General features: G+C 39.1%; 3 protein-coding genes across 3 annotated transcripts; 2 read left to right on the plus strand and 1 right to left on the minus strand.

The window, feature by feature from the left end:
• The first annotated feature begins 14,634 nt into the window (after positions 1–14,634).
• LOC103431509 (aldehyde oxidase GLOX1-like) lies at positions 14,635–18,218 on the plus strand. The gene is made up of 4 exons (XM_008369669.3): positions 14,635–15,356; positions 15,678–15,838; positions 15,929–16,500; positions 17,513–18,218. The coding sequence occupies exons 1-4, from the start codon at positions 14,697–14,699 to the stop codon at positions 18,106–18,108; spliced, it is 1,989 nt and encodes a 662-aa protein (XP_008367891.3). The 5' UTR covers positions 14,635–14,696; the 3' UTR covers positions 18,109–18,218.
• Positions 18,219–20,735: 2,517 nt separating this feature from the next.
• LOC103431510 (probable xyloglucan endotransglucosylase/hydrolase protein 26) lies at positions 20,736–22,370 on the plus strand. The gene is made up of 4 exons (XM_008369670.4): positions 20,736–20,987; positions 21,256–21,356; positions 21,458–21,651; positions 21,762–22,370. Exons 1-4 carry the CDS (start codon positions 20,825–20,827, stop codon positions 22,168–22,170), a joined length of 867 nt encoding a protein of 288 aa, XP_008367892.3. The 5' UTR covers positions 20,736–20,824; the 3' UTR covers positions 22,171–22,370.
• Positions 22,371–22,761: 391 nt separating this feature from the next.
• Positions 22,762–23,545, minus strand: LOC103431512 (uncharacterized). The gene is made up of 2 exons (XM_029094926.2): positions 23,032–23,545; positions 22,762–22,903 (listed from the first exon to the last, which is right to left on the minus strand). Exons 1-2 carry the CDS (start codon positions 23,399–23,401, stop codon positions 22,821–22,823), a joined length of 453 nt encoding a protein of 150 aa, XP_028950759.1. The 5' UTR covers positions 23,402–23,545; the 3' UTR covers positions 22,762–22,820.
• Between the last annotated feature and the right edge of the window lie 2,183 nt (positions 23,546–25,728).

Consider the following 25,728-nt stretch of genomic DNA (forward strand, 5'->3'; position numbering starts at 1 on the left):
TTTCGGACAACCAATTCGGGTTCATGCCAGGGCGCTCAACCATGGAGGCAATCTATCTCTTACGAAGATTGATGGAAAGATATAGAGATGGGAAAAAGGATTTACACATGGTCTTTATAGATTTGGAAAAAGCGTATGATAGGGTCCCAAGAGACATTCTTTGGAGGATCTTAGAGAAGAAAGGAGTACGAGTAGCATATATCCAAGCTATAAAGGATATGTATGAAGGAGCAAAGACTGCCGTAAGAACTCATGAAGGACAAACCGAAAGCTTTCCCATAACTGTAGGATTACATCAAGGCTCATCCTTAAGTCCTTACCTTTTTGCGTTGGTAATGGATGAGTTAACAGGACATATTCAAGATGATATTCCTTGGTGTATGCTTTTCGTAGACGATATAGTGTTGATAGATGAAACTCAGGAAGGGGTAAATGCAAAGCTTAACCTTTGGAGAGAAGTGTTGGAATCTAAAGGTCTTCGCCTAAGCCGATCAAAGACAGAATATATGGAGTGCAAGTTCAGTGCAGATGGAGGCCAAAACGAGTTAGGGGTGAGGATCGGAGATCAAGAAATACCAAAGAGCGACCGTTTTCGTTACCTAGGATCTATCTTGCAAAAGAACGGAGAATTAGATGGAGATCTCAACCATAGAATACAAGCTGGATGGATGAAGTGGAAGAGTGCATCTGGCGTGTTGTGTGACCGCCGTATGCCACTGAAGCTCAAGGGAAAATTTTATAGGACGGCAATAAGGCCGGCGATGCTGTATGGCACAGAATGTTGGGCGGTGAAGCATCAACACGTACACAAAATGGGTGTAGCGGAGATGAGGATGCTTCGTTGGATGTGTGGGCACACGAGAAAGGATAAGATTAGGAATGAGGATATCCGGGGTAAAGTAGGAGTAGCCGAAATTGAAGGAAAGATGAGAGAAAATCGGTTACGGTGGTTTGGACATGTGCAAAGAAGGCCTACTGACGCTCCGATTAGAAGATGCGACTATGGGACAGAGGTTCAGGGCCGAAGGGGTAGAGGAAGACTTAGGAAAACTTTGGAAGAGACTCTAAGAAAAGACTTAGAGTACTTGGATCTAACGAAGGACATGACACAGGACCGAGCACAATGGCGTTCTAAGATTCATATAGCCGATCCCACTCAGTGACTTGGATTTTCCAAGTCTCCAACCGAGAAGTTTTCCTCACTCGAAAAATTAAGGGAACACTACCCCAACCTACATGCTCCACTCAGAAAGCTTCAACATACAAGCTTCAACAAAAGAAAATTCAAAGAACTTAGCGAAGAAGGCTTTGGTGTATTTAACACAATACGTTGAAATGAAGGAAAACTTATTTATTGATATCCCCGATAAGCTACAAATATGTACATATACATGAGTCAAAATAAACAAACAAGATGGAGCCTTCACAAAGGTTGCTTAGGAGAAGTCTCAGCAGTCGGTAGAGCCCCAGAAAGAGAAGGCATCGGAGGGGGATCATTCGGAGCCTCAGTACTGGACAGAACCCTAGAAGGAGGAGGCATCAGAGGTTGATCATTTGGAGCTTCATTACGCGGTACAGCCCCAGAAGACGAAGGCAATAAATGCCTTTGGAACAAACCCACAAATCTCTGATGATCAAATAAAACCTGACCATCAGTTTCCTTCATCTGGTCAAGCTTCCTCTTCATGTTTGTAGCATAGTCATGTGCGAGCCGGTGCAACTGTTTATTCTCATGCTTGAGCCCTCTAATCTCCTGTTTGAGACTCATCACTTCGGCCGCCAATGATTCAACTTGGCGGGTTCGAGCAAATAGGCGTTGGGCCATATTAGACACAGAACCTGCACACTGAACACTGAGAGCCAGTGAATCCTTAACAGCTAACTCATCAGACCGTTTGGAAAGTAGTCTGTTATCTTTGGGAGTGAGAAGGTTCCTGGCCACCACCGCAGCGGTCATATCATTCTTCATCACGGAATCCCCAACGGTAAGAGGACCAGTAGGGGAGACGAAGGATGGGCGCCATATGTTGTCTGGAGAAGGCGGGGCTGCCTCTTCAACAAGGTTCAAGTCAAAACGACGGTCGGAGGGGCCAGACATTTTTCAAAGGTATTGAAGAGAGAAGAGGTCGGACAAATCAAGATCTTAGAAGTGCAAGAATGGAGCTTCTACTGGTGGAGATTCAAGTGTGCTTTGGAACTTAATGCCAGCCCCTATAAAAAGCTGCACTCGACGGAGTTTCAGACATCGAAGAGGCGCCTGCTCAGAAATCGAAGAGGCGTTTGCTTTCTCAAAAGCTGGGCTGCTTAGAGACCACGAGGGTTGATCTCATAAATCGAAGAGGTGTTTGCTTTCTCAAAAGTTGGGCTGCTCAAAGACCACGAAAGTCGATCTCAGAAATCGAAGAGGCGCTCGCTTCCTCAAAAGCTGGGCTCCTCAGAGACCACGAGGGCCGATCTCAGAAATCGAAGAGGCACCTACTTTTCCAGCCTTGTCAGCACCTGTCACACGCACACTCAGCTTTGCGGAAATTATAGGTATTCTGTCGAAGACTTCTGGGGAAGTAGAAAACACATGAATCTTACTGTCCAATCACCCACTTCCCACACGCAGCAATAGCTCATGGGTACCACAGATAACTTTGCCAAAGTTCTCTGCCAAAGTTGAGCACGTGAAGCTTGCAGCTCCCACTACATCGCTCTGACCAAGAAGGGTAAAAGAATAGCAAAGAAACAGCACTAACAAAGTTTAGACCCATAAATTTTGAAGGTCTAGCTACCATATTATTACCCACAAGGGTAAAGGAACAGTACCACTGTTGGATAATTGGAAAGTCCCTGTGTGTCAACCTCTGTGCCTCGTGGCAAGGTAGACTAGCAAACATGCCCAACCTTTACTCACATTCGAGAAAACACTCCCAATAAGATTGCTTGCTCCAAAATCGAAGAGGCACCGTCCTCCGAATCTCGAGAGCCAGACTCCCAACATGACTACTTTCTCAAAAATCGAAGAGAGGGTAAAGGAACAGTACCATTGCTGGATAATTGGAAAGTCCCTGTGTGTCAACCTCTGTGCTTCGTGGCAAGGTAGACTAGCAAACATGCCCAACCTTTACTCACATTCGAGAAAACACTCCCAACAAGATTGCTTGCTCTAAAATCGAAGAGGTACCGCCCTCCGAATCTCGAGAGCCAGACTCCCAACATGATTACTTTCTCAAAAATCGAAAAGACTGCTCCCCGAATCTCGAGAGCCAGACCCCCAACATAATTGCTTTCTCAAAAATCGAAGAGGCGCTCGCTTTCTCAAAAGCTGGGCTGCTCAGAGACCACGAGGGCCGATCTCAGAAATCAAAGAGGCACCTTCTTTTCTAGCCTTGTCAGCACCTGTCACACGCACACTCAGCTTTGCGGAAATTATGGGCATTCTGTCGAAGACTTCTGGTGAAGTAGAAAGCACATGAATCTTACTGTTCAATCACCCACTTCCCACACGCAACAATAGCTCATGGGTACCACAGATAACTTTGTCAAAGTCTCTGCCAAAGTTGAGCACGTGAAGCTTGCAGCTCCCACTACATCGCTCTGACCAAGAAAGGTAAAAGAATAGCAAAGAAACAGCACTCACAAAGTTTAGACACATAAATTTTGAAGGTCTAGCTACCATATTATTACCCACAAGGGTAAAGGAACAGTACCACTGCTGGATAATTGGAAAGTCCCTGTGTGTCAACCTCCGTGCTTCGTGGCAAGGTAGACTAGCAAACATGCCCAACCTTTACTCACATCCGAGAAAACACTCCCAACAAGATTGCTTACTCCAAAATCGAAGAGGCACCGCCTTCCGAATCTCGAGAGCCAGACTCCCAACATGATTACTTTCTCAAAAATCGAAGAGACTGCTCCCCGAATCTCGAGAGCCAGACCCCCACCATGATTGCTTTCTCAAAAATCGAAGAAGCATCGTTCTCCGAATCTCGAGAGCTAGATACCACATACCACTTTTTCAAAGTGCTCTGACAGAGTTAAAACATGTGAAGCTGGCAGCTCCCACTACCGTGCTATGACCAAGCAGGGTAAAGGAATAGCATTACTACTTGTTGTTAGGGAGACTTCTATATATGTCGACCTCCATCCCCAACGGACAGGCAGACCTGCAAAAATGCTCAACCCTTCCTCATATCTGAGAGGGCACTCCCAACGAAGCCTTTCGAAATATTCAGCTTTCTTTCCCCCCGATAATACCTCTGCAAACAAGCTATACTAGAGCAAGAATATCTCATATCATCAGGGTTAAAAGCAAGAGTATCCCATATCATGTTTTTTCCCTGTCTTTTCCTTTGGCCTTGTTTTTACCTGCAAGACAAGGAGAAAGAGAGCAATCAGTCAGCACTTGAAATCAAGCTCCCAGCCAGGAACTGACAGCCTGGAACCCCTTACCTGATTACTTACCTGGCATTGCTCTCGAGTACTCATCTTCAACATCTTATGTTGCCAGGGAAGATACCGCATCTGCTTGAGGAACAGATAGGGCAAGTGCGAAGGATACAAGGAAGCATGTGGAGACAAGCGTAACAGCACACGTGCCGATCCATCCATTACTCTGTCAAAAGCAAAAGTATCCCATATCAGCAGGGTCGAACGTACTCTAGATTTGATGGACTTGTTTTGACCCTCAAATTCTTCAGTCGGCCTTATACTCTGGAGGAAACCAGAAAACCCTCCAGCTCAGTTCAAGAATAAGCCTGTGGAAAGTTACTTCTTCAAAAGCAAAAGTATCCCATATCATCTCTTCTCATTTTTCTTCTCTTTATCCTTCATGCTGCTGCAAGATGGGGAGAAGGTGAACAATCAGCCGGAGCTCTGATTGCTTACCTTGTCTGTCACCTCTTTCAGCAAATCCCCTAACTCGGCGACTTGGGGGACTCCTACTACATGGTTTGTATCGCGCTTGACCAAGCCTGAAACTACAAGTAAGCTTCAAGTGAAATTGATACATTACCTTGTGCATCTTCACCAGTTAAAGATACCACCCCTGGATGGAGGAAGAGTACTTCCAGAGAAGCTGCCACATCTACCTATGAGACAGATAAGGCAAGTCGATACCACACTCCGATACTTAGAAGTTTCGTGATTACGAGATCATTCTCCCACAATATTTCCTAATGTCATTTGTACTCTAATGTCATTTGTACTAAATCATTCACTTGTACTCACTAAAGGAGAGCTTGAACCTATGTACTTGTGTAAACCCTTCACAATTAATGAGAACTCTTCTATTCCGTGGACGTAGCCAATCTGGGTGAACCACGTACATCTTGTGTTTGCTTTCCTATCTCTATCCATTTATATACTTATCCACACTAATGACCGGAGCAATTTAGCGAAGATCACAAAAAGCGACCGTTTTCGCTACCTAGGATCTATCTTACAAGAGAACGGAGAATTAGATGGAGATCTCAACCATAGAATACGAGCTGGATGGATGAAGTGTAAGAGTGCATCCAGCATGTTGTGTGACCGTCGTAGGCCACTGAAGCTCAAGGGAAAATTTTATAAGACGGCAATAAGGCCAGCGATGTTGTATGGCACAGAATGTCGGGCGGTGAAACATCAACACGTACACAAAATGGGTGTAGCAGAGATGAGGATGCTTCGTGGGATGTGTGGGCACACGAGAAAGGATAAGATTGAGAATGAGGATATCCGAGGTAAAGTAGGAGTAGCCGAAATTGAAGGAAAGATGAGAGAAAATCGGTTCCGGTGATTTGGACATGTGCAAAGAAGGCCGACTGACGCTTCGGTTCGAAGATGTGACTACGGGACAGAGGTTCAGGGCCGAAGGGGTAGAGGAAGACCTAGGAAAACTTTGGAAGAGACTCTAAGAAAAGGCTTAGAGTACTTGGATCTAACGGAGGACATGACACAAAACCGAGCGCAATGGCGTTCTAGGATTCATATAGCCGACCCCACTTAGTGGGAAAAGGCTTTGTTGTTGTTGTTGTTGATCATATTTAATTGGCATAGTTGTCGATTAGCCTTCGAACTTATATAAAGATACCAGTTTTTCCCTTGAACTTTAATTTTAGCCGATTACCCCCTAAACTTTTATAAATAGCCAATTTTCCCCTTGATGCTAGATTTTAAAAAATTTCATCCAATTTTCCATCTATTTTGATCACGCGGACAACATATGACAACTGTATGGCAGAAATAATGATAAATTGGATGAAAAATTTAAAATCTAACACTATGGGAAATTGGCTATTTATAAAATTTTAGGGGAGGGGGTAATTGGCTAAAGTTAAAGTTCTCGGGGGAGGGGGGGATTGGCTAATTACAAAAGTTTAGGGGGGTAATTAGCTAAAATTAAAGTTCAGGTGGGAAATTGGCAACTCTATACAAGTTTGAGAGCAAACCGACAAATACCTCTATTTGATTAGACGGTGTGACCCACTTATGTGCCACACCAGAACATAATAGAATTTTTGACAGAATTGTGACAGACGAACCGCATTGATTTGCGACCCCCATTTTCAGGAGCTACATCAATCAATTTTTAATTTCAGAAACCATCTTGATAGGGTGGATCAATTTCAAAAACCATTTGTGAAACCCTTGTTTTTATGTCAATGAATGAAATGATTTGTTGACAAAGTATATATAATAATAGTCATTCCCTTGCTATTAGAATTTCTCATGTTTGACTTACATAGATGCAAAAGCGATATATATTTGTGATGAGTTTGATAGATAAGTCGTGACTAGCCTCATTGGAGTGCGTTTTTCTCTAATACAACTTGGAAAATTAGTATGTTCTTTAATCCAATTGCACCACTACAATAACAATTGTTTCTAATACGTACAAATCAATCACAAATTTCCATAAGACAAAGAGGAATGCTAACTACATTTTCCTCTTACCTTTTCCCACTTGCCTTTCCCATTTACTAAGTGACACGTTGACTCCACTACTATTTAAAACTCAATATTTAGTGTGTTAAAAAATTTATTATTTAATTCTTACATTTTGCCCTTCACTAAGAACGGAACTTGGCTGCTGAAAAATCAGTGGCAACCCTTATAGATGACCAATCACAGCTGGACATTGTTGCTGGTTTTTCAGCAGCCAAGTTCTATCCTTTCACTAATATACCATTATTAACTTAACAAAGGTTAAACTTGAAAAGTCAGCTCTCCCTCCCACTTCATCTTCCCCGTCTATTTTTTCTTGCTTCTTTTGTTAATGTTATTCAACCGAATTGCAGAAAAGAAAAAAAGAAAAAAAACCAAAAATTTCAGATAATACCAAATGAAGTCAACACAAATCAAATATTGAAATATTCATCTTCCCACCCAAATCACTAACACCAAACCAATATAACAAAAAAAATATCGTAATCACAGGAATTGGACGAAAGGTCGTCACTTCCACATGTCTGCCATCTCCAAAATCAGGAAGTGGGATGGTGACAGGACTAGGAAAGAGAGGTTGGGGGCGACGAACTGGGAGGAGCACAAATCATGGATTTGGAAGGGGGCTGGGATAGTGTAATGGTGGTCTTCAGTGGTAGAGATTTATTGCTTGAAATAAACATAAAAGTTTGACAATAAAAAAAGAAAGTTAGCATTCCTCTAAGATGAAAGATCTATACTAAAAATATACTAAGACAACTCACCTATAGAAAGACTACAAGGAAACTCAAAAGGAAGCCCTTGTAAACCATTGTGTATCAGGTGCTAGAGAGAGATAAAAGCTAAGAGACAAAGAGAGAGAGATTTAGCTAAGAAGATTGTATTTCATTAAGATGTTATGACAGCATAAGCATGCTTTTATACAACTACAATATATTTGTTTCATACACAGCAAGTCATAGTAACTAACTCTAACAACATTCCTTAACTAACTCAGATGATCTTCGACAAGTGGCACACTCTATAGTCATTGGATTACTATCCTCAACATCCCTTTTCAAGCTCAATGATGGGAAGTCCAAGACTGAGATTGTGATAGTGAATTTGGTAGAAAGGTGCAGATAAATCCTTTTGTCAAGATATCTACATATTGTTCTATAGAAAGAACAAATTGAACATGTAATAGCTTTTTAGCCACTCTTTCTCTAACAAAATGAATGTCCACCTCGATATGTTTTGTTCTCTGGTGTAATATAGGATTACAAGTCAAGGCAATGGCTGACATATTATCACAATAGAGAACAGGTTGATAGGAAATTGAAACTTGCAGAAATGATAGTAAATGTTTGATCTAATCAAATTCAGCAGTGGTTGATGACAAGGCTCGATACTCAACCTCTGTTGAAGATCTTGAAACTGTTTGCTGCTTTTTAGATGACCATGATATTGGATTGAAACCTAAAAACACCACAAATCCTGTTATTGATCTTCTATCATTGGGGTCACCAACCCAATCTGTATCAGAAAAGGCTTTCACATCTAATTCACCTTTGATATACTTGACTTCTAAGTTAATTGTACCTTTCAAGTATCGAAGTATCATTTTTACTACAATGAAATGTGATTTCATTGAATTTTGCATGAATTGACATACCTGATGCACTGCAATTGCAATATCAGGTCTAGTAGATGTTAGGTACTGCAATGCCCCAAATATGCTTCTATATAATCCTAGATTATTATAAGATTTCCCATCATCAAGAACCAATCTGTTATAAGACAAGTATGGTGTAGCACATGATTTTGAATCTTCCATTTTTGTCTTGGCAAGAAGATCCCTTACATACTTTGCTTGAGACATAAATAAGCCATCATATTGAGATATAACCTGTATTCGCATAAAATAATGAAGTTGCCCCAAGTCTTTAAGTTCAAACTCTTGTGTCAAAGCACCAATTACTGCATTAATCATTGAAGATGCATTACAGTGATGATAATATCATCAACATAGAGAAGTAATATGACTATTGAACTGCTAGTTTGTTTGACAAATAATGAAAAGTCTGCATAAGTTGAGATGAAGCCAAAATATGAGAGAAAGCTTGTAAATTTCTCATTCCAAGCCCTTGGGGCTTGCTTTAAACCATATAATGATTTGTGTAATTTGCACACATAATCTGAGTTATGAGAATCAACAAAATCAGGGGGCTGTGACATGTAGACTTCTTCTTGCAATATGTCATGCAAGAACACATTCTTTACATCTAGTTGCCTTAATAACCATCCATAGTGACTGCCAATGCTAATACAAGTCTAACAATTGTTGATTTAACAACTAGACTGAAAGTCTCTTCATAATCAATCATTTCATCTTGACTAAACCCTTTTGCAATAAGTCTAGCCTTGTATCTCCCAACTAAGCCATCTGCATTTTTCTTGATTTTAAACACCCATTTACATCCAACAATATTTTTTTGATGTGGTAAAGGCACTAAGCTCCATGTACTTTGAGAGTGTAACGCAGAAAGTTCTTCTTTCATTGCCTCAACTTAAACTGAACTTTTCAGTGTAGACTTGTAAGTTGCAAGTTCCACAGTAGTCAAATCAATACCTCAATTCTCATGAACAGTAGATAACACTGCCATTCTCTTGATGATACCACTCTTTAATCTAGTTTGCATTAGATGTATATTCAGTAGAGGAATTGGTAAGATGACTTGAAGGCTCTCAAGTTGGAATTCAGGAACCACATGATTTGAATTTGAGACATTCTGTTCATTTGCAATAATGGATTGGGATGGCATTGACACATGTGATGATATTAGATAGATAACACAGAAACAGATGAAGTATGAGATGAACCCTCAATGTTTGATGTACTAAACTCACTAGAGGTTGAAGTAATATAGATATTAGGCTAAGGTATAATTAAGACATTTTCCAAATTTGGTATTGTAGCTGATGTATTTGACATTGTAAATGATGGTGAATCTTTAGGTTGATAATTTGCAGAACTCAGTGTCTGATATGAAAACTCTCCTTCATCAAATATTACATGCCTAGATATATGAGCCCTATTTTTCACAACCTCATAACATATATACCCTTTGTATTTTGATGCATATCTCAGAAAAATGCATTCGGTGGTTTTAGGTCGTAGCTTTGATGTGTTTAAAGGTCTTAAAAGAGGGTAACAGGAACATCCAAAGATCTTTAAGTGATGTACATCAGGTGTAGGTTCATATAATGCTTCAAATGGTGATTTTTTATTCAAGGTTTGAGAAGGCATTCTATTTATAAGGTATAGTGAAGTTTGAATTGCAAAAGAGCAGAAATTTGCAGATAAATGAGCTATTTGCAATAGGGTTATGGTTGTCTTAATAATATGGCAATGTTTCCTTTCTGCCAAGAAGGTCTGAAATTGTTTTCCTATATACTCACCCCCACCATCACTCTGCAATGTCTTTATTGAAACTGAAAATTGATTTAACATAAACTGATAGAACTTAATGAATGTGTTACAAACATCAGCTAGCAATTGGAAAAACCAAACAGAATCTAGTACATTCATCTATGAAGGTTACATAGAATTTAAACCCTTCAATATGCAAACAATGAGCAGGGCCCTCATACATCACTATGCACTACTTCAAATAGTGTAACAGACCTATTTTCAACATTTTGAAATGGTAATTTGGTGATTTTACCCCCCAAACAGGTTAAGCACAGACTAGGTAATGTATCAAAAGCTATGAAAATATAAGATTTTTTAAGCATTTGAGACACAACAAGATTGGAAGGATGACCTAATCTGTGATGCCAAAAACTGGAGGTTACTTGTTTCCCAATATATGTTGCAGGTTGTAAAGCTTGCTTTGAATGACTAGAGGAAATTGGGATAGGGTAGAATCCATTATTGCTTAGACCTTTGAACGGAATTCTCCCTGTGGCTTTGTTCTGAATCCGAAAGCAAAATGCATCAAATATCAACAAACATTTGTTATCAAGACAAATTATATGTACTAAGAGCAAGTTCTGTGATATTTTAGAGACATATAGAATAGAGTTTAATTTCATATTGTGAAATGGAGTCTGCAATATGGAAGAACCCTTGTGAGATACATGCAAACCTTCTCCACTTGCTATTTGAATCATCTCATTTGATGAAAAAGGTGTAGCTAGGGACAAATTGTTCAAATCAGCTGTTATGTGGCTTGTTGCTTTAGAGTTTGTGAGCCAAACTTGTAAAGATTGAGACTTCATAAGTGGTGCAGATGCAGAAGCATGCATTGCAGTCATTGGAGAAGTGTTATTTTGGATGTTGGTATTTCTGAAGTGACATAATTGAGCACTGTTATTTTTCTTCCGACATATCTGGTAACCATCGTTTACAAAAGAATCAACATTCCTGAATCTGCAAGTATCTGCAAGATGACCATATTTACCACAAATCTGACAAGGTGGCATTGAGGTATTGTTGTAAAATTGTTGTCTTAGTGGTGAAGTACCAAGAATTCCAGTAGCTGCATTATTGTAGAATGGCTTATTTCCAAATCATGATCCATATTGAAATTTATGCCTCTATTCTTGTTAAAGAAAGACTTATATGCATATGAACTCCCTTGATGATTATAAGAACCCCCAGAAGATGAACCTTGAGATTGAGACCCAAAATTGGAAGACCCTTTAAATTGACCCCCATTTGCACCAGCCACCATTGCAGTTTGGAATGTTGGAGCTTGAGCATTGCCAATCATTACTTCTTCAGCAAGTAATTGAGCCCTCAAATTCTTGATTGAAATCACATTGTCCCTACCTCGAATAATAGACCTAATGGTGTTAAAATCAGAAGGAAGACCATTGAGAGTAAAGATAACAATGTCATCATACTCAAACAGTACACTAGCAGCAGCTAAGTAGTCCCACACCTCTTTAATTCGTTGCAGGTATGTTGTAATCGAATAAGACCCTTTCTTGATATTCTAAAGATCCAATTTGAGTTGAAAAATACTTGTATGAGTAACCGTAGAGAAATGTTCCTTCAATCTTGTCCACATATCACAGGCACTGATACTTCCAATCACACAGGAAATAACCGGAGATAATAGAGTAGTTGTGGGTAATTGCATTAACTCACGATCGTGCATCTTCCAAATCTTGAATTCATCACTTTCAACCGAGGAAAAAGAATTGCCTAAATTTACTGGATACAAGTGTGAGCAATCGAGGAGGGCAAGGGGATGAACCATCAACAAACCCCATGAGATCATACCCTTCAAGAAAAAGTTGCATATGAAAATTCCAGGTCAAGCAGTTTGTATCGTCAAGCTTCATTGTCACTGACGTTGATACAATTGAAATCAAATAGGTAATAAGAGATTGAATAATCTGTAGCTGTGCACTAGTCACCATTGTTGCAAGAAACCAAAAAATCTGTATAGAAAAACCAACTGAATGCTTGTATCAAGAACTTCGTGTGCAATCAAGAACCAATCGAAGGTGAAAGAAATGGAGAAATCACAAAGCTCCAAGAAATGTAGAGAAAGAAACAGCAATTCTTTGCTGTGTGCGGAAGCAACTAAGATCGAACTTCAAGTGATTAGCTTTGCAGGCTCTGATACCATGTAAACCATTGTGTATTAGGTGCTAAAGAGATAGAGAATAGATAGAGAGAGAGATAGAGAGATTTAGCTAAGACGATTGTATTTTCATTAAGCTGTTATGATAGTACAAGCATGCTTTTATACAGCTACAATATATTTGTTTCTTACACAATAAGTCATAGTAACTAACTCTAACAACATTTCCTAACTAACTCAACTGATCTTTGACAAGTGGCATACTCTATAGTCATTGGATTACTATCCTCAACAGCCCTCCCTCTAAGCAAATGCACCCACCAAAATAAAAGCCCACCTCTAAGACCAAAAGCGACTATTGCTGCCATGAGGAGCCGCCATCGCTTTGGACATAGGGTAGACGCCGGTGTTAAGGTATAAATGACTACAGCATATCAAAACAGCGCACCACAAACCAAGTCAAGTGAGGAAGAAAGAACCTGAAGAAAAGGAAAAGCCATGAGTCGGCCGTAGGCAAAGACACGTGGAATTTCCCTTTTCTCTCTCTCAATTCACAATCAAAAATTTCGCAGGCTTGTTTTAATTCTTTTTGTTAGTTTTTAAAGACATTTAGCAACCTATAATTGAAGGATTTTTTTATTAGCACCTCACATATTGTTGAATGCACTTCACATAAAATTTATCATTAAGAGACTTATATATATACCTAATATAAAATGACTATTTAGGCCGAATAAACTTAAAAAAAGAAACTCTTTTCAAAATACACCCCAAATTATTTTCGACATATATTCTAAGATTGTTTTTCTTCAAACTCTTAAAGTCACTCACATCCTTCGTTGTAGAACAAAATCTACCTGAAACCTAAACCTAAACCATTAAAAGCACAAAACGTTGATGAAAAAAGATTATTTTTCATCTTCGTTTTGCAGGTCTTCAATTTGCTTGATTCCTACACACACATTGCTAATTGGGTTCAAGAAGCGAAGCTTCCTAATGAATTAATTAAGAATTATTTACTGAATCTTACTAACAATATCTCAAAATTAGCAGCTTCTATAAGTCTGATAAGTAATCTCCCTCCGTTCGTTCATAAACAAAAACATCGAAGTAAAACAGAAAGCAAAGACTCAAGATCGAGTAGAACTCTTCTGATTTGTTGACGCCTTTGTTAAAATGTACGGAATGTCATTGTAACCATAAACTGTCCCAAAACTACGTGCTTAACTAATTGACTCTTAGAGAGAAACAAATTAAGTTTAATCAAAAGACAAAAACTAATTATGTTCCTGTCAGTACTTTCTTTTGGCTCCTCTTAGTAGTGGGTAAAGATTGGTTCAATGTGACACTTCTAGGCAAGGGAGATATATAGAGGTGGTCCATTATACACACAACAAATATGATACATAAATTCAAGAAACAAAATTCATCATTAATTAATTAATTTTTTTGGAAAACCATCATTAATTAATTATGCTCGAAAGAGTGAGATATATACTTTTCATGTGTGGAGGGTTCTCCAAGTTAAATGTCTGTTTAATGAAGGTCTCTCTGATTAAAAAAGAACAGAAAAAAAAAATGCTGTAAAAAAAAAATATTGGGATCCATTTTTCTAGGCTCACCTACTAATTAAATGTACATGTCGTTTTCTATCAAAAATAAATTTGTTGTACGGTTGAAGTTTAATGAATGAATATCGTTACTTAATAAAAAAGTGTACATGTAATGAAAGTTATGTAACAGTAAACAAGATGTGAGATATTCAAAGGCAATTAATATGTTTCGGAAATTGCTTTACGATGGGTTTAAGGGGTGATTACCAAAATTTAATAGTCACTGCAAAAACATCAATTGCTTGTTACCTGTATGTCGGTGGAACTGCTAGAAATGGGATCACCACAGCCATTAACACCCCTAAATTAATGAACTGGTGCATTTGAATTAATACTCAAAATTAAGCGATGATACAAAACGAGGAAATAGTGACAGCCGATAAAAATGATTAGTAGCTAGCTACGTACGATTAGGGGTTCTTGCAAACAAGATTAACAACTACATTGCTATTTTTGCACAAGGCCATAACCTATTGGTGGCGATACTTACAATGTATAAAAAGGAGAGATGGAGAGTTAAAGCAGGGAAGCAAAACAGAGAAGCACAAAGCAATCATATAAAGAGCCATTGGAGAAATTTTTGAGCTCTTCAATGGCTGCCTTGGACAACAAGCTTTTCTTTTTTCTCCCTCTCCTCTTCATAATTAATGGGATTGATGCACAAATTCATTTTCCTCATTTTCCTCATTTTCCTCATTTTCCTCAAATCCCTTTCTTCAACCCCTTGGGTTTCGGTCGACATAGTGGCAATGGCGGCAACATAGGTGAGGGCCCGGCTTTTGCTACTATTGAAGGCTTCGATCCAAGGGCTGATAGGCCAGAGCCCCGTGATGGTCCTACTGCCGGTAGGGGAGAGCCTGCTGCTGATCTTAACGTTAGAGAAGAGCTCCGCGGTATTCCTAAGCGCGGCAAGCCAGTGGGTGGTGATCCCAAGCCTGGCAAGCCAGTGGGCGGTGATCCTCAGCCTGGCAAGCCAGCAGCGGATGTACCTACACAGCCCGACTTCCCAACCCAGTTCACAGGAGCGTGGGAAGTTGTTCAATTGGACTCAGGCGTATCGGCCATGCATTTGAATTTGCTCCCCAACAACAAGATCATGATGTACGACGCCTCTGCCTTCCATATTTCCAACCTCAAATTGCCTAATGGACAATGCGTGCCCTACAAGAATGACAAGGGCGTGGAGCTAACAGATTGTTGGTCTCATGCAGTTGAATATGACGTTGAAACTAATGCAGTCAGGCCACTCAAGGTTCGGATCATATGTCGTTCAAATTTATGCATATATTACAACATGAATAACGCTCTTATCAAATTTATGTTGGTGTCATATAAATGTTTACGTTTGTTAATTGTGAATCTTGATCATGCATAAGCATCTTATGTTGCTATACAGTCCATGAATGTTTGCATGCTTATGTTGCTATACAGTCCATGACTGTTCGCATGCTTACGTTGATATACAGTCCATGCACATTTGCATGCGAACGTTCAAAAATATGGTTGAGTTTTTCATGTTTTACGAATCTATTTCCAATTACGGGCTACAGTGACGGTGGTGATCTATAAACAGGTCGTTACAGACCCATGGTGCTCATCAGGAGGGCTGACGGCTGACGGTAACTTTATAAGCACCGGTGGTTGGATGGATGGAACTAGAGCTGTTAGATACTTCGATGCATGCCCCACATGTGACTTTAGGGATATCCCCAACGTGTTGGCCGAACCAAGATGGTACGTATAGATTAATTTAAATGAAGATTTTCAAACAAACGTTTATTTATAAACTTGTGTTAATTAAGATTGTTGTTGTTTAAATCATAGGTATGCAACACAAGTAACCCTACCTGACGGTAGATTCTTTCTAGCCGGTGGCCGCAAGTCATACAGCTTTGAGTACGTTCCACCGGAAGGACAAGTCAACAAGCAAGCCATCTTCTTCCCACTGCTCGACGAAACCACCGACCTAGACGAAAACAACCTCTATCCTTTCGTCCACGTTTCGACAGATGGCAACCTCTTCATCCTCGCCAACCGCCGCTCCGTCCTGCTCAACCCTCAGACCAACAAAGTCATCAAAGAGTTCCACGTGTTGGGTGGTGGATCGCGAAACTACCCAGCATCAGGGATGTCAGCCCTGCTGCCGATTGACCTCAGTGTCCCCAACCCTCAGCTCATCCCGGCTGAGGTTATTGTTTGCGGTGGTGCGAAACCCGAGGCTTATGGCCTTGCCGGCAAGCAGAAGTTCCTTCCCGCCTTGCAAGATTGTGCCAGACTTAGGATTACAGACCCTAATCCTAAGTGGGTTAAGGAAAACATGCCCTCTCGCCGTGTCATGGGAGATATGCTTATCCTCCCCACCGGAGACCTCTTGATTATTAACGGTGCCCAACAAGGTATGCTTGCCTTGCCTCAATCTCGTAAAGGCTTTTCTGAACTTTATTTTCCCTAGGCTTGGTAATTAAAATGGTTTTCTTGATTAAGTTCGGATGTTAAATTAGATTTTGATTTATGTCTATTTGATTAGCGGTAAGTTATTCTGATAATAACGGCTTGTTTGGAATCACTTCGATAGAAAACGCTTATGCTGATTTTTTGGGCCGCTCCAACGGCAAAGAGAAAACGAAAATATATCTTTGGGCTAAATTCTCCTCAGGATTTAAGCATGATTTAAATGATTCTAGACTCATCAAATTGTCACATTTAAAACTTTTTTTTTACTTATAATCTAACGGTTATGATCAAAAGAGTTCAAATCTAATGGTAAAAAAAAATATAATTTGACGGTCCAAAATTAAATCTAACGTCTTAATCAAATTTAACTGAAAACTTTATAAATACTTATGCATTTGTATGATTTTTATTAGTAGTCGGAATTTAAATATTTTTAGATTAAATGTTCATAAGAATAAATTAGGATAATCTACATATTTTATTTTCAAAAAAGTTACCAACAAAAAAAATTAGGCTAAAATCATTATTTAATAATATCGGGCTAAAATTTTAAGCCATAAGAGTTGGAGGAGAAAAACAGTTTATGGGTTATGGCTTAAAATTTTTTGGCTTAAATTTTTAAACTTTATCCTCAAGGGTTGGAGATGGTCTTAGAATCATTTTCCAAATTTATTAAAATTTGAGTGCTTCTTGAAAAACGCAATTGAGGGGAGTGCTTGTATGAGCTAAAGATCCTTTTATTTTTCCAGAAGCAGTCTCAAAAAACCCTAAACATACATGTAATCCTTATACCAATTTACTTGTACCCTAAGAGTGATAATCAAAATCTAATCCAAAACGAAGGAAAATATTCTAAATTTCTAATGTGTCAAGTAACATAAATGACAAAAGAACGATAATAATTAGTGGTGCAAAATAAATACAGCAATTTGTAACCCTAATTTTTTTCAACAGGTGCGTCAGCATGGTTTCTGGCAGAGCAGCCCAACTTCACTCCTGTGCTCTACAGTCCCAACAACAAACTAGGAACCCGATTCAGGAACCTGCAACCGACCCAGATTGCAAGAATGTACCACTCAACCTCCGCACTCCTCCCTAATGGAAAAATCCTTGTAGCAGGCAGCAACACCAACCCAGGCTATGACTTCAAGGCCAAGTACCCAACCGAGTTGAGAGTCGAGCACTTCTCGCCACCTTACCTGGACCCGGCATTGGCTGTCCACCGCCCTGCCATCATGGTCCAGAACTCCGGCATCAAGTTGAAGTACGGCCAGCCATTCAACGTCCAGTTTCAGCTCCAAGACAAACCCGTGACCAAGGCGGACATCAAGCTGACAATGTACGCGCCGCCTTTCACGACTCACGGGTACTCGATGAATCAGAGGTTGCTTATTCTTGGAAAGAATGACCTGAAGAACGTGGCACCAGATGTTTACATGCTTCAAGCGGTGGCGCCGCCTTCGAGTGTTTTGGCTCCACCAGGGTACTACCTGGTTTTTGTGGTCTATCGTGGTGTGCCTAGCGTGGGAATGTGGGTGCAGATTAGGTAATTAATTTGGTCTGGCTTAATTAGCTAGCTTCATGATCACCCGCCGTTCATTCATGTTTAATTAAATCAAAATCAATTAAACAATTAAATAATAATTTAATTATACCATGATATCTTTCTCTTTTCTTTTCTTTGTCATATTAACTTTGATCGATGTGCGTCGAACATAAACAAACCTTGAAGTATGTACAGATTTATTTTCTATGCATAGAAGTTAAAGGTTTTTTTTTTTTTTTGTTTTGTTTTTGGTTGGAAACTTTAGGGTTTGAATGCTACTCTATGGGATAAAGACAGTATGGACACGAACAATGATGTGAACTTTTGAATGACTCAATATTATGCATTCTAGTCCAACAAAAAATTTTAGTTGAAGGGGACAAATTGGTGTTATTTTTATAATGCTTGGGTATTTACTAGACTGAGTTAAACCTGTCGATTAGCACAATATATTCACCGTTTTTATTCTTAGTTTAATCACCATTTTCCTCAGATATCACCTTTTTTCTTTAAATCAATGAAAAATGAAAAACAAAAAGCGATTTCAAATCTTTTATCTCTAATTTCTTCGTACCCTTTTGGTCACCAAAACAAAAATGGTAATTTCTGTTTGCCCGCAGCCCACGGGTGCTAGTGAATATTACTCGTGACCGTCCATTTATATATTAAGGAATAATGTTACATTCATCACGTATTTTTTTTTAGTTCAAGTACGATATCTCACTGAATAAGAGGGAATACGTACAGAAAAGAGGATAGGTGCTAACAGTGGACCTTGATAAAAAAAATTAAAAATAAATAAAAAACTTATCAGGAATTTCAACTCAAATGAAGGGAAAAAGACTGTTTCAGACCAAAAAAGTTAAATAGTAGAGCTATCCTCAAACAAAATATCAAAAACTATGACGGGAAGTTCCGCTACCAAATAGTAGTGCTACACTCACCAGTCACCACCTATTTGTATAATCTCTCTAATAGAGATAAGACATGTCAATGCATATGGGCCTCATTTTTATTACAAAGATGATACAAATGATGGTACAACTATGTGGTAAGAATAACACTTTTGTATATTAAGGTTAAACGGTTAAATATAACCCTAACCTATAATTGATAAACAGGTACTCTTAACTGTCAATTTTAATGGATCGCATTACTGCTAGTATCTACGTTTATTTTGCTCATCCTTGATTAATGTGATTAATTCGATTGCGTGGAAACTAAAATATAGATTGCCTTTAGATTATAACCGAAAAGAAAAAAGGAGTTGATGACACTTGACATAATAGTTTGAGAAAATGGATATGGCAATTAAAATGTTGAAAGAGGTTTCACGTTCGAATCATCTTTCTTTTACCGCTCACAACGGGTGCCAAGCCGTTAGGTTAATGCAGGCTCAACCCGACTAGAGGGAACTATTTGATTGAACTCTTTGAACCAACCATGAAAGCACCATATATATAGATATAAATAGTTGAGAACTTTGTACGAAAACCTCTCTGCAGGGATGCACGTCCGGCCAAGCAAATCATGAACTCGTTATTTCACAGCTGGCCAGCCCAGCAGTCCACACTAGCTATACTTGCATAAGTCCCAGGCACAATTTTCCCGTAAATTCATAATCGCACCGCGTCCCAGCTAATTACACCCATTCTCTCCTACTCTTACAACATCTATGACATTTGCACCACGACCCCACGAACATATTGGCAATGAACAAATAATTAGCATTCAAGTTGTCACTCAGTACTACGGTCTAATGTTATTCATTTTTATTTGTAAGTGAGAGATCTTATATTCGATTTTCTCGCCAAAGGCAAATTTGAACTGCATTATTATTAGCCTATTGTGAGGCTAAACCCACCCCCTCCCGTTTAATATAGATTGTATAGTTTGTTCAAAAATAAAAAATTAGCATTCAACTTATTAATCAATAATTTTCGCGTTTGTAATCATTGAGTTTTTAATTTTATGTTAATTTTTACATGGGAAAATTTGAAATAGGTCTAATTTTATAGGCCTACTTTTGAAATAGGTCTAATTTTTAGTGACTTTTAAGATAGGTCCAATTTTTAGTTATTTTGAACCCATATCAAAATACCCATTTTTTCATTATAGGTACATGAGAAAGAGGAATGTTAGTTATCTTCCCCATTTTCCTTTTCTCACTTGCCCCTTCCATTCAATGGATGCCATGTGGACTAATTTTACACCTAAATATATCTAAGTATTAATTGTGTCTAAAACTTCTTTCTCCTCTTCCACTAAACATTAAATTCAAACTTACGGCATAAACAAAAAAACATTGTTCATTCTTCCATCGAACTCTACCACCACATCTACTTTCTTTTTAAAATCTTGAACTTTGTAAATCCGGCTAAAATAGTTCAACAATGTGCTCTCCTCTATATCCAAGTTCGAATTCCCCTCTCTGATAAAATTATATTAGAGCATCGCTTGAATAAAAATAAATAAATAACTTATTTGCAGTATAATTTGTAAGTTTTGAGGAGCATGCTTCAACGCGTTTTTTTCTTCTAAAATAGGAATGTCAAAAGCTATGCCGTAGTGGTAGGAGAGAATATTTTGCACACTGCAAAATAGAAAGTTATATAAAGCCATCAAGAATCAAAATTAAGCAAGACGCATCCCGTTTCGACAAACAAATTGTTGTTGTCCTAGAGAAAGAGGAAAATTTAGTTGGGACTGAAGAAGTTGAAATGGCACTAGCTTTGCAAGCATTTCTGGTAGCTCTGTGCATCACTGCGTTCCATCAAAATTTAGCCGATGCAAAAGTTTCGAAGAGCATGTACCTCACCTGGGGTACCCAACACGCTACGATTCAAGGCGAGAATCTTAACCTCGTGCTCGATCAAACTTCAGGTTACAACTACTTTTTAACTCTTTCGATTTCTTGGGATCTACGTGCGTGCATCCGTACGAACTTGGATTAGACGATTAATTAGTTTGTTTATAACGCGTTAGTCCATCCCTGATGTGGCATTAATCAAGTTTTGCACTAGAATTCTAACTAATCTGTTGGTAGAATAATATCCATCGATGAAATGTCTCCGTGTAGAACATGTAAAAGCTCATGCAATGATCAAGTTATCTCCTCTAACCAGACTACAATACTGCCTTTGCTTTGCAGGGTCTGCTGCAATGTCTAAGAGAGGTTTCTTATTCGGAAGCATCGAGATGCTGATTAAGTTGGTACCTGGGAATTCCGCCGGGATAGTGACAGCGTACTATGTAAGTCACTAACTGAAGCAAGATAAAAACACTGAAAAAACCCGAGCGAGATACATGGTAAACTAGCGCGTGCTAATTTGTTCATACTCAAATTTGTGCAGCTATCGTCAACAGGACCCAAACACGATGAGATAGATTTTGAATTCCTAGGGAACGTTTCTGGACAACCTTACATTGTCCACACAAACATATACACACAAGGAAATGGAACCAAAGAGCAGCAATTTTACCTCTGGTTTGACCCGACCGCGGATTTCCACAACTACACCATACATTGGAACCCTACTGAAATTGTGTAAGCTAACTTTGCTTTCAATCTTAACAGGGTGAAAAGAAATCATCTTCTGTTGTACGAGTCGTGGAACCAAACAACTTCTAAACTTCAATACACTTTTATGATTTCAGGTGGTACGTCGATAGTTTGCCCATTCGTGTTTTCCGAAACTACGAGAACCAGGGGATTGCCTACCCCAACAAGCAAGGGATGAAGGTTTACTCCAGCTTATGGAATGCTGATAACTGGGCAACTAGAGGTGGGCTAGAGAAGATAAACTGGACCGGTGCACCCTTCACAGCCGGGTTCAAAAACTTCAGGGCAAGAGCCTGCAAGTGGGATGGAGCCGCCAGCATTAGTGTATGCGCCGCCACTTCCCGGGCTAACTGGTGGACCTCCCCTATATACAGCCGTCTGAGCAGCGGTAAGCTCGGCCAGCTGCAGTGGGTCAGGAATAACCACATGATCTATGACTACTGCGAAGACACTAAACGATTCAATGGAAAGATGCCATCTGAATGTTCTAAACAACAATTCTGATTTGAGGCTAAGCAATCAAGCTACAGAAAGAAACCCGAATCCCGTTTCAACCAGACGACTGATTCTGCAGCCTTAATTGGCTTTCCTCTTCCCGTTCACTACTGACAAATAATCCTTGTGGTTTTTATGTGTTTCGATTTTTCAATTATGTTGTATTCTGCTGTAATTCAAACAGATATACCATTTTTGTTCCTTTTTAATGATTCACTCACATTTGTATCATTCTTTTACTTGTGTTCCAGCTACATTGATCTATAAAGCGATAAACTTTCAGAGACAAAGAAGTATCAATTAAATGACCAAATTGCTCTTGATCTTCCTTTCTTTTCTCAGCAGCCAAACACTCAAACATCAATACCCAAACAAATCAAGCTAACTACGCCCCCGGGAACTCGATTTTAATCGAACAAACCAAGCTTGCTATGCAACATAAGTAATTTAACGGATATTTAACAGAATAGACAATTCCGATAACGCAAAGCTTGACTTACAAGAGGATAAGTGAGATTAAAATCGAATTCTACGGGCATATAAAAAAATAAGCCTCAAATTTATACAAACCGAATGCATAAAGCAAAGGAACCCAGTAAGTAAAATTTGAAATTCATAATGTTTATTAATCATTCACATTTGTTCGTTCTCTTACTTTTTCAGTTCCTCTGCTCAATAAATTTCAGAGAAAAACAAGTATTACTAAAATGACAAATTTCCTCTTGATTTTCCCTCATTTTCTCTGCAGCCAAACACTCAAGCATTCAGCAATCGAACGAAACAAGCTAATCTACGCATAGAATTTATACAAAACTTGAAATTCCGATTAACTGATACAAAGCCAAATGCCCAAAACAATCAAAGCCGTACCGAACATAGCGAGGCCGAGGTGGGTCTGCTCCCCCAAGAGCAAGCCAAACACGGCGGTGGCGGCGAAGGTCGTCGCATTGGTGACGGGGACGGCAAGCGAGATCGGAGTGTGGCTGAGTATGGCGAAGAAAGTGGCAGAGGCGGAGAGGTTGACGAAGAAGGGGACTGTATACTGCCAGATTGCGAGGAGCCTGAGCCAGCTCGTCAAGGAGGCGAGAAGCTTGTGGTGGATTGGGCCGGGCTGGGCATGGGCAGAGGAGGATTTGAGGGCTTGGTCCCAGAGGAGGGCGCCGCGGCGCATTAGGGCGTTGGTGGCACCCCAAACGAGGCCAACTCCGATCATCTTCTCGACGTCTCCGATCATCGGCATTGATCTGATCTATGTCTGTGTGTCTGTGCTTTGTGTTGCAGCAACATTACATCTAGGCCTTGTTTAATGTACGGAATGAGATAAAGTTGTGATTAATTAAAATTTATTTAAAGAAAACTAATGAAAAATGCTTAAAAATTTTGAATTCATAATAAAGTAAATTGTCTAATATATCTTTATACATGAGTTAGAAATCATGTCTTGCACGTCTATGTCAATCCAATTATATCCCTAAGACATAATCTCATCTAACTCATCAAACGAGATGTAAGATTCGGTACTATATAGAGCAAAACAATGGCGTATTGGATAATTTGTTATTTCGGTTGTTTTACAACTTATGCAGGTAACAATTTTTACTAAGCACCTCTATCAAGCATTTTATTTTTAATAAGGCGAATTTGTGGTACCACTTTTTTTTTTACATAACTTTTTACACATATTTTTGTAAGACCTACTCTGCAATATATTTTAATGGTCTGAATCATCTATCTTTTAAAACATCATCATAGATCATTCTTACACAAAATTAAGCAAATCTAAAACCATTAAGACATTTATTTATAGTGAAGAAAATAGATGAATACATTTCTATAAAGAAACCAACCCTTAATCTAATCATATGATTTCAAATTTGGGTGATCTAAAACCATTAAGATATTCTTTTATAGTGAAGAAAATAGACGAATATGTTTCTACAAAGAAACCCAACCCTTAATCTAATTATATGATTTTAGATTTGGCTGATTTTTGGTAGATATGATATTTGAGGAAATACATGTGGATACAAACTTCCGTCTTCTTCTTCTTGGACAAAATTGCACCTACAAAACAAATAATACTTTAGGTCAAGGCCAAGAGTCTTACGCACCTACGATGAATGAGGGGGTTTTAGCCGAAGAACCTCCGATGCCAAAGTTAGAATTTTGAGGGAAAAGTGTTTGGAGAATTTAGAGAATTTTGCAAGAGAGTTCAAATTGAGTTTTGGAAAAAATGAGATGATATTTATATGGGTGTAGCCAACCCCTTTGGGAGATGGGGACCGGCCACTTGGATGGTTTTTGGGGTGAGATTCATGATTTGTTAGCTAATTAATAGATTAACTGGGTAATAAATCAATTAATTAGCTAATTAATATAATTAGAAATGAATGATTTGGGGGTTACTTTGTGGAGAAGATTTGATGAGGATGGATGAAATATGTTTTGAATAAATACATATTTTGGGCGCTTTTGACTTGATTGAGGGATGATTGCCCACTGTTTGCGCGTAGAAATCTCGGTGTGCCTCGAGAATAATTGTAACGACCCGAAATTTCTAATTCGGAAGCTAATTACTAAGATAGGCCCTAAATTTCTTTTCTTAGCTAAATTTCAAGAAAAGATTGATCTCAGTTATTTTATTATGAATGCTCTAACCTTCTCGTTAAACTGTCTACGTATCCTACTAAGGGATCAAGTAATTCGTAGTTCACATTTCATTTTCCAACCCATATCTGATAATATGCAAATAACCGAAATAACCAACTTTGGGTTTAAGAATCGAAACACATCTATCTGGTACCAAACTCATATTTAGAATATCAAAATATGCGTAAAATGGCAGCATCGGTCCACCGGCCACGCGCCGCCACAGATGGCGATTTTTGGCGAATGGAAACCCAATTTTTCGACTAACTCCAAAAATTACCAAATTTTATAAGCATGAAAATCTCAATTAGAGGAGTGATTTTCATACCTGACTTGAAGTCCAATTCAACCGAGAAACACCTGAAATCAGCCTTGGACCATCGGAAACCCTTGAAATAGGTGTTCACAATTCAACCTCATAACACACTCTGACGCCCCCAACCATTGCTTGGGCTTTATTCCTGACATTGAGGGGAGACTATTGGTGGTGGTAATGGTAGGAGTTAGCTTCAGGTTTTGGCGAATTGAAGCCAAACCCAAGCGCCCCCTCCGTACGGTTTCTCTCGAAATCCACCAATTTTATCAAATTTTGTGATGGAAATGGGAAAGGGAACAATTGAGTTTGAAATAAGGATCATTTTGACACCGGTCCTATCGTCAACGATGGCCGGGATCGGAAGATCCGATCGGGTCAGATCGGCGGGTCGATGAAGGATTTGATTTTCTTCCTCCTTCATTCCCTCCTTTCTTTTCTCCTTCATTGGCCGGTTCCCCTTCTCTTTTACCTTCTTTCTCTCATTCCCTCTTCATCACAGCCACACATGTGGCATCCCAAATTTGGCTCCAAAAATCTGGAGCCTTCTATAAATGGTAAATTGACCATTTTGTCCTCGACTTCAATCGTTAATAACATTTTCG

Source organism: Malus domestica, chromosome 15, assembly GCF_042453785.1.
Source record: "Malus domestica chromosome 15, GDT2T_hap1".
NCBI classification, from domain to species: Eukaryota; Viridiplantae; Streptophyta; class Magnoliopsida; order Rosales; family Rosaceae; genus Malus; species Malus domestica.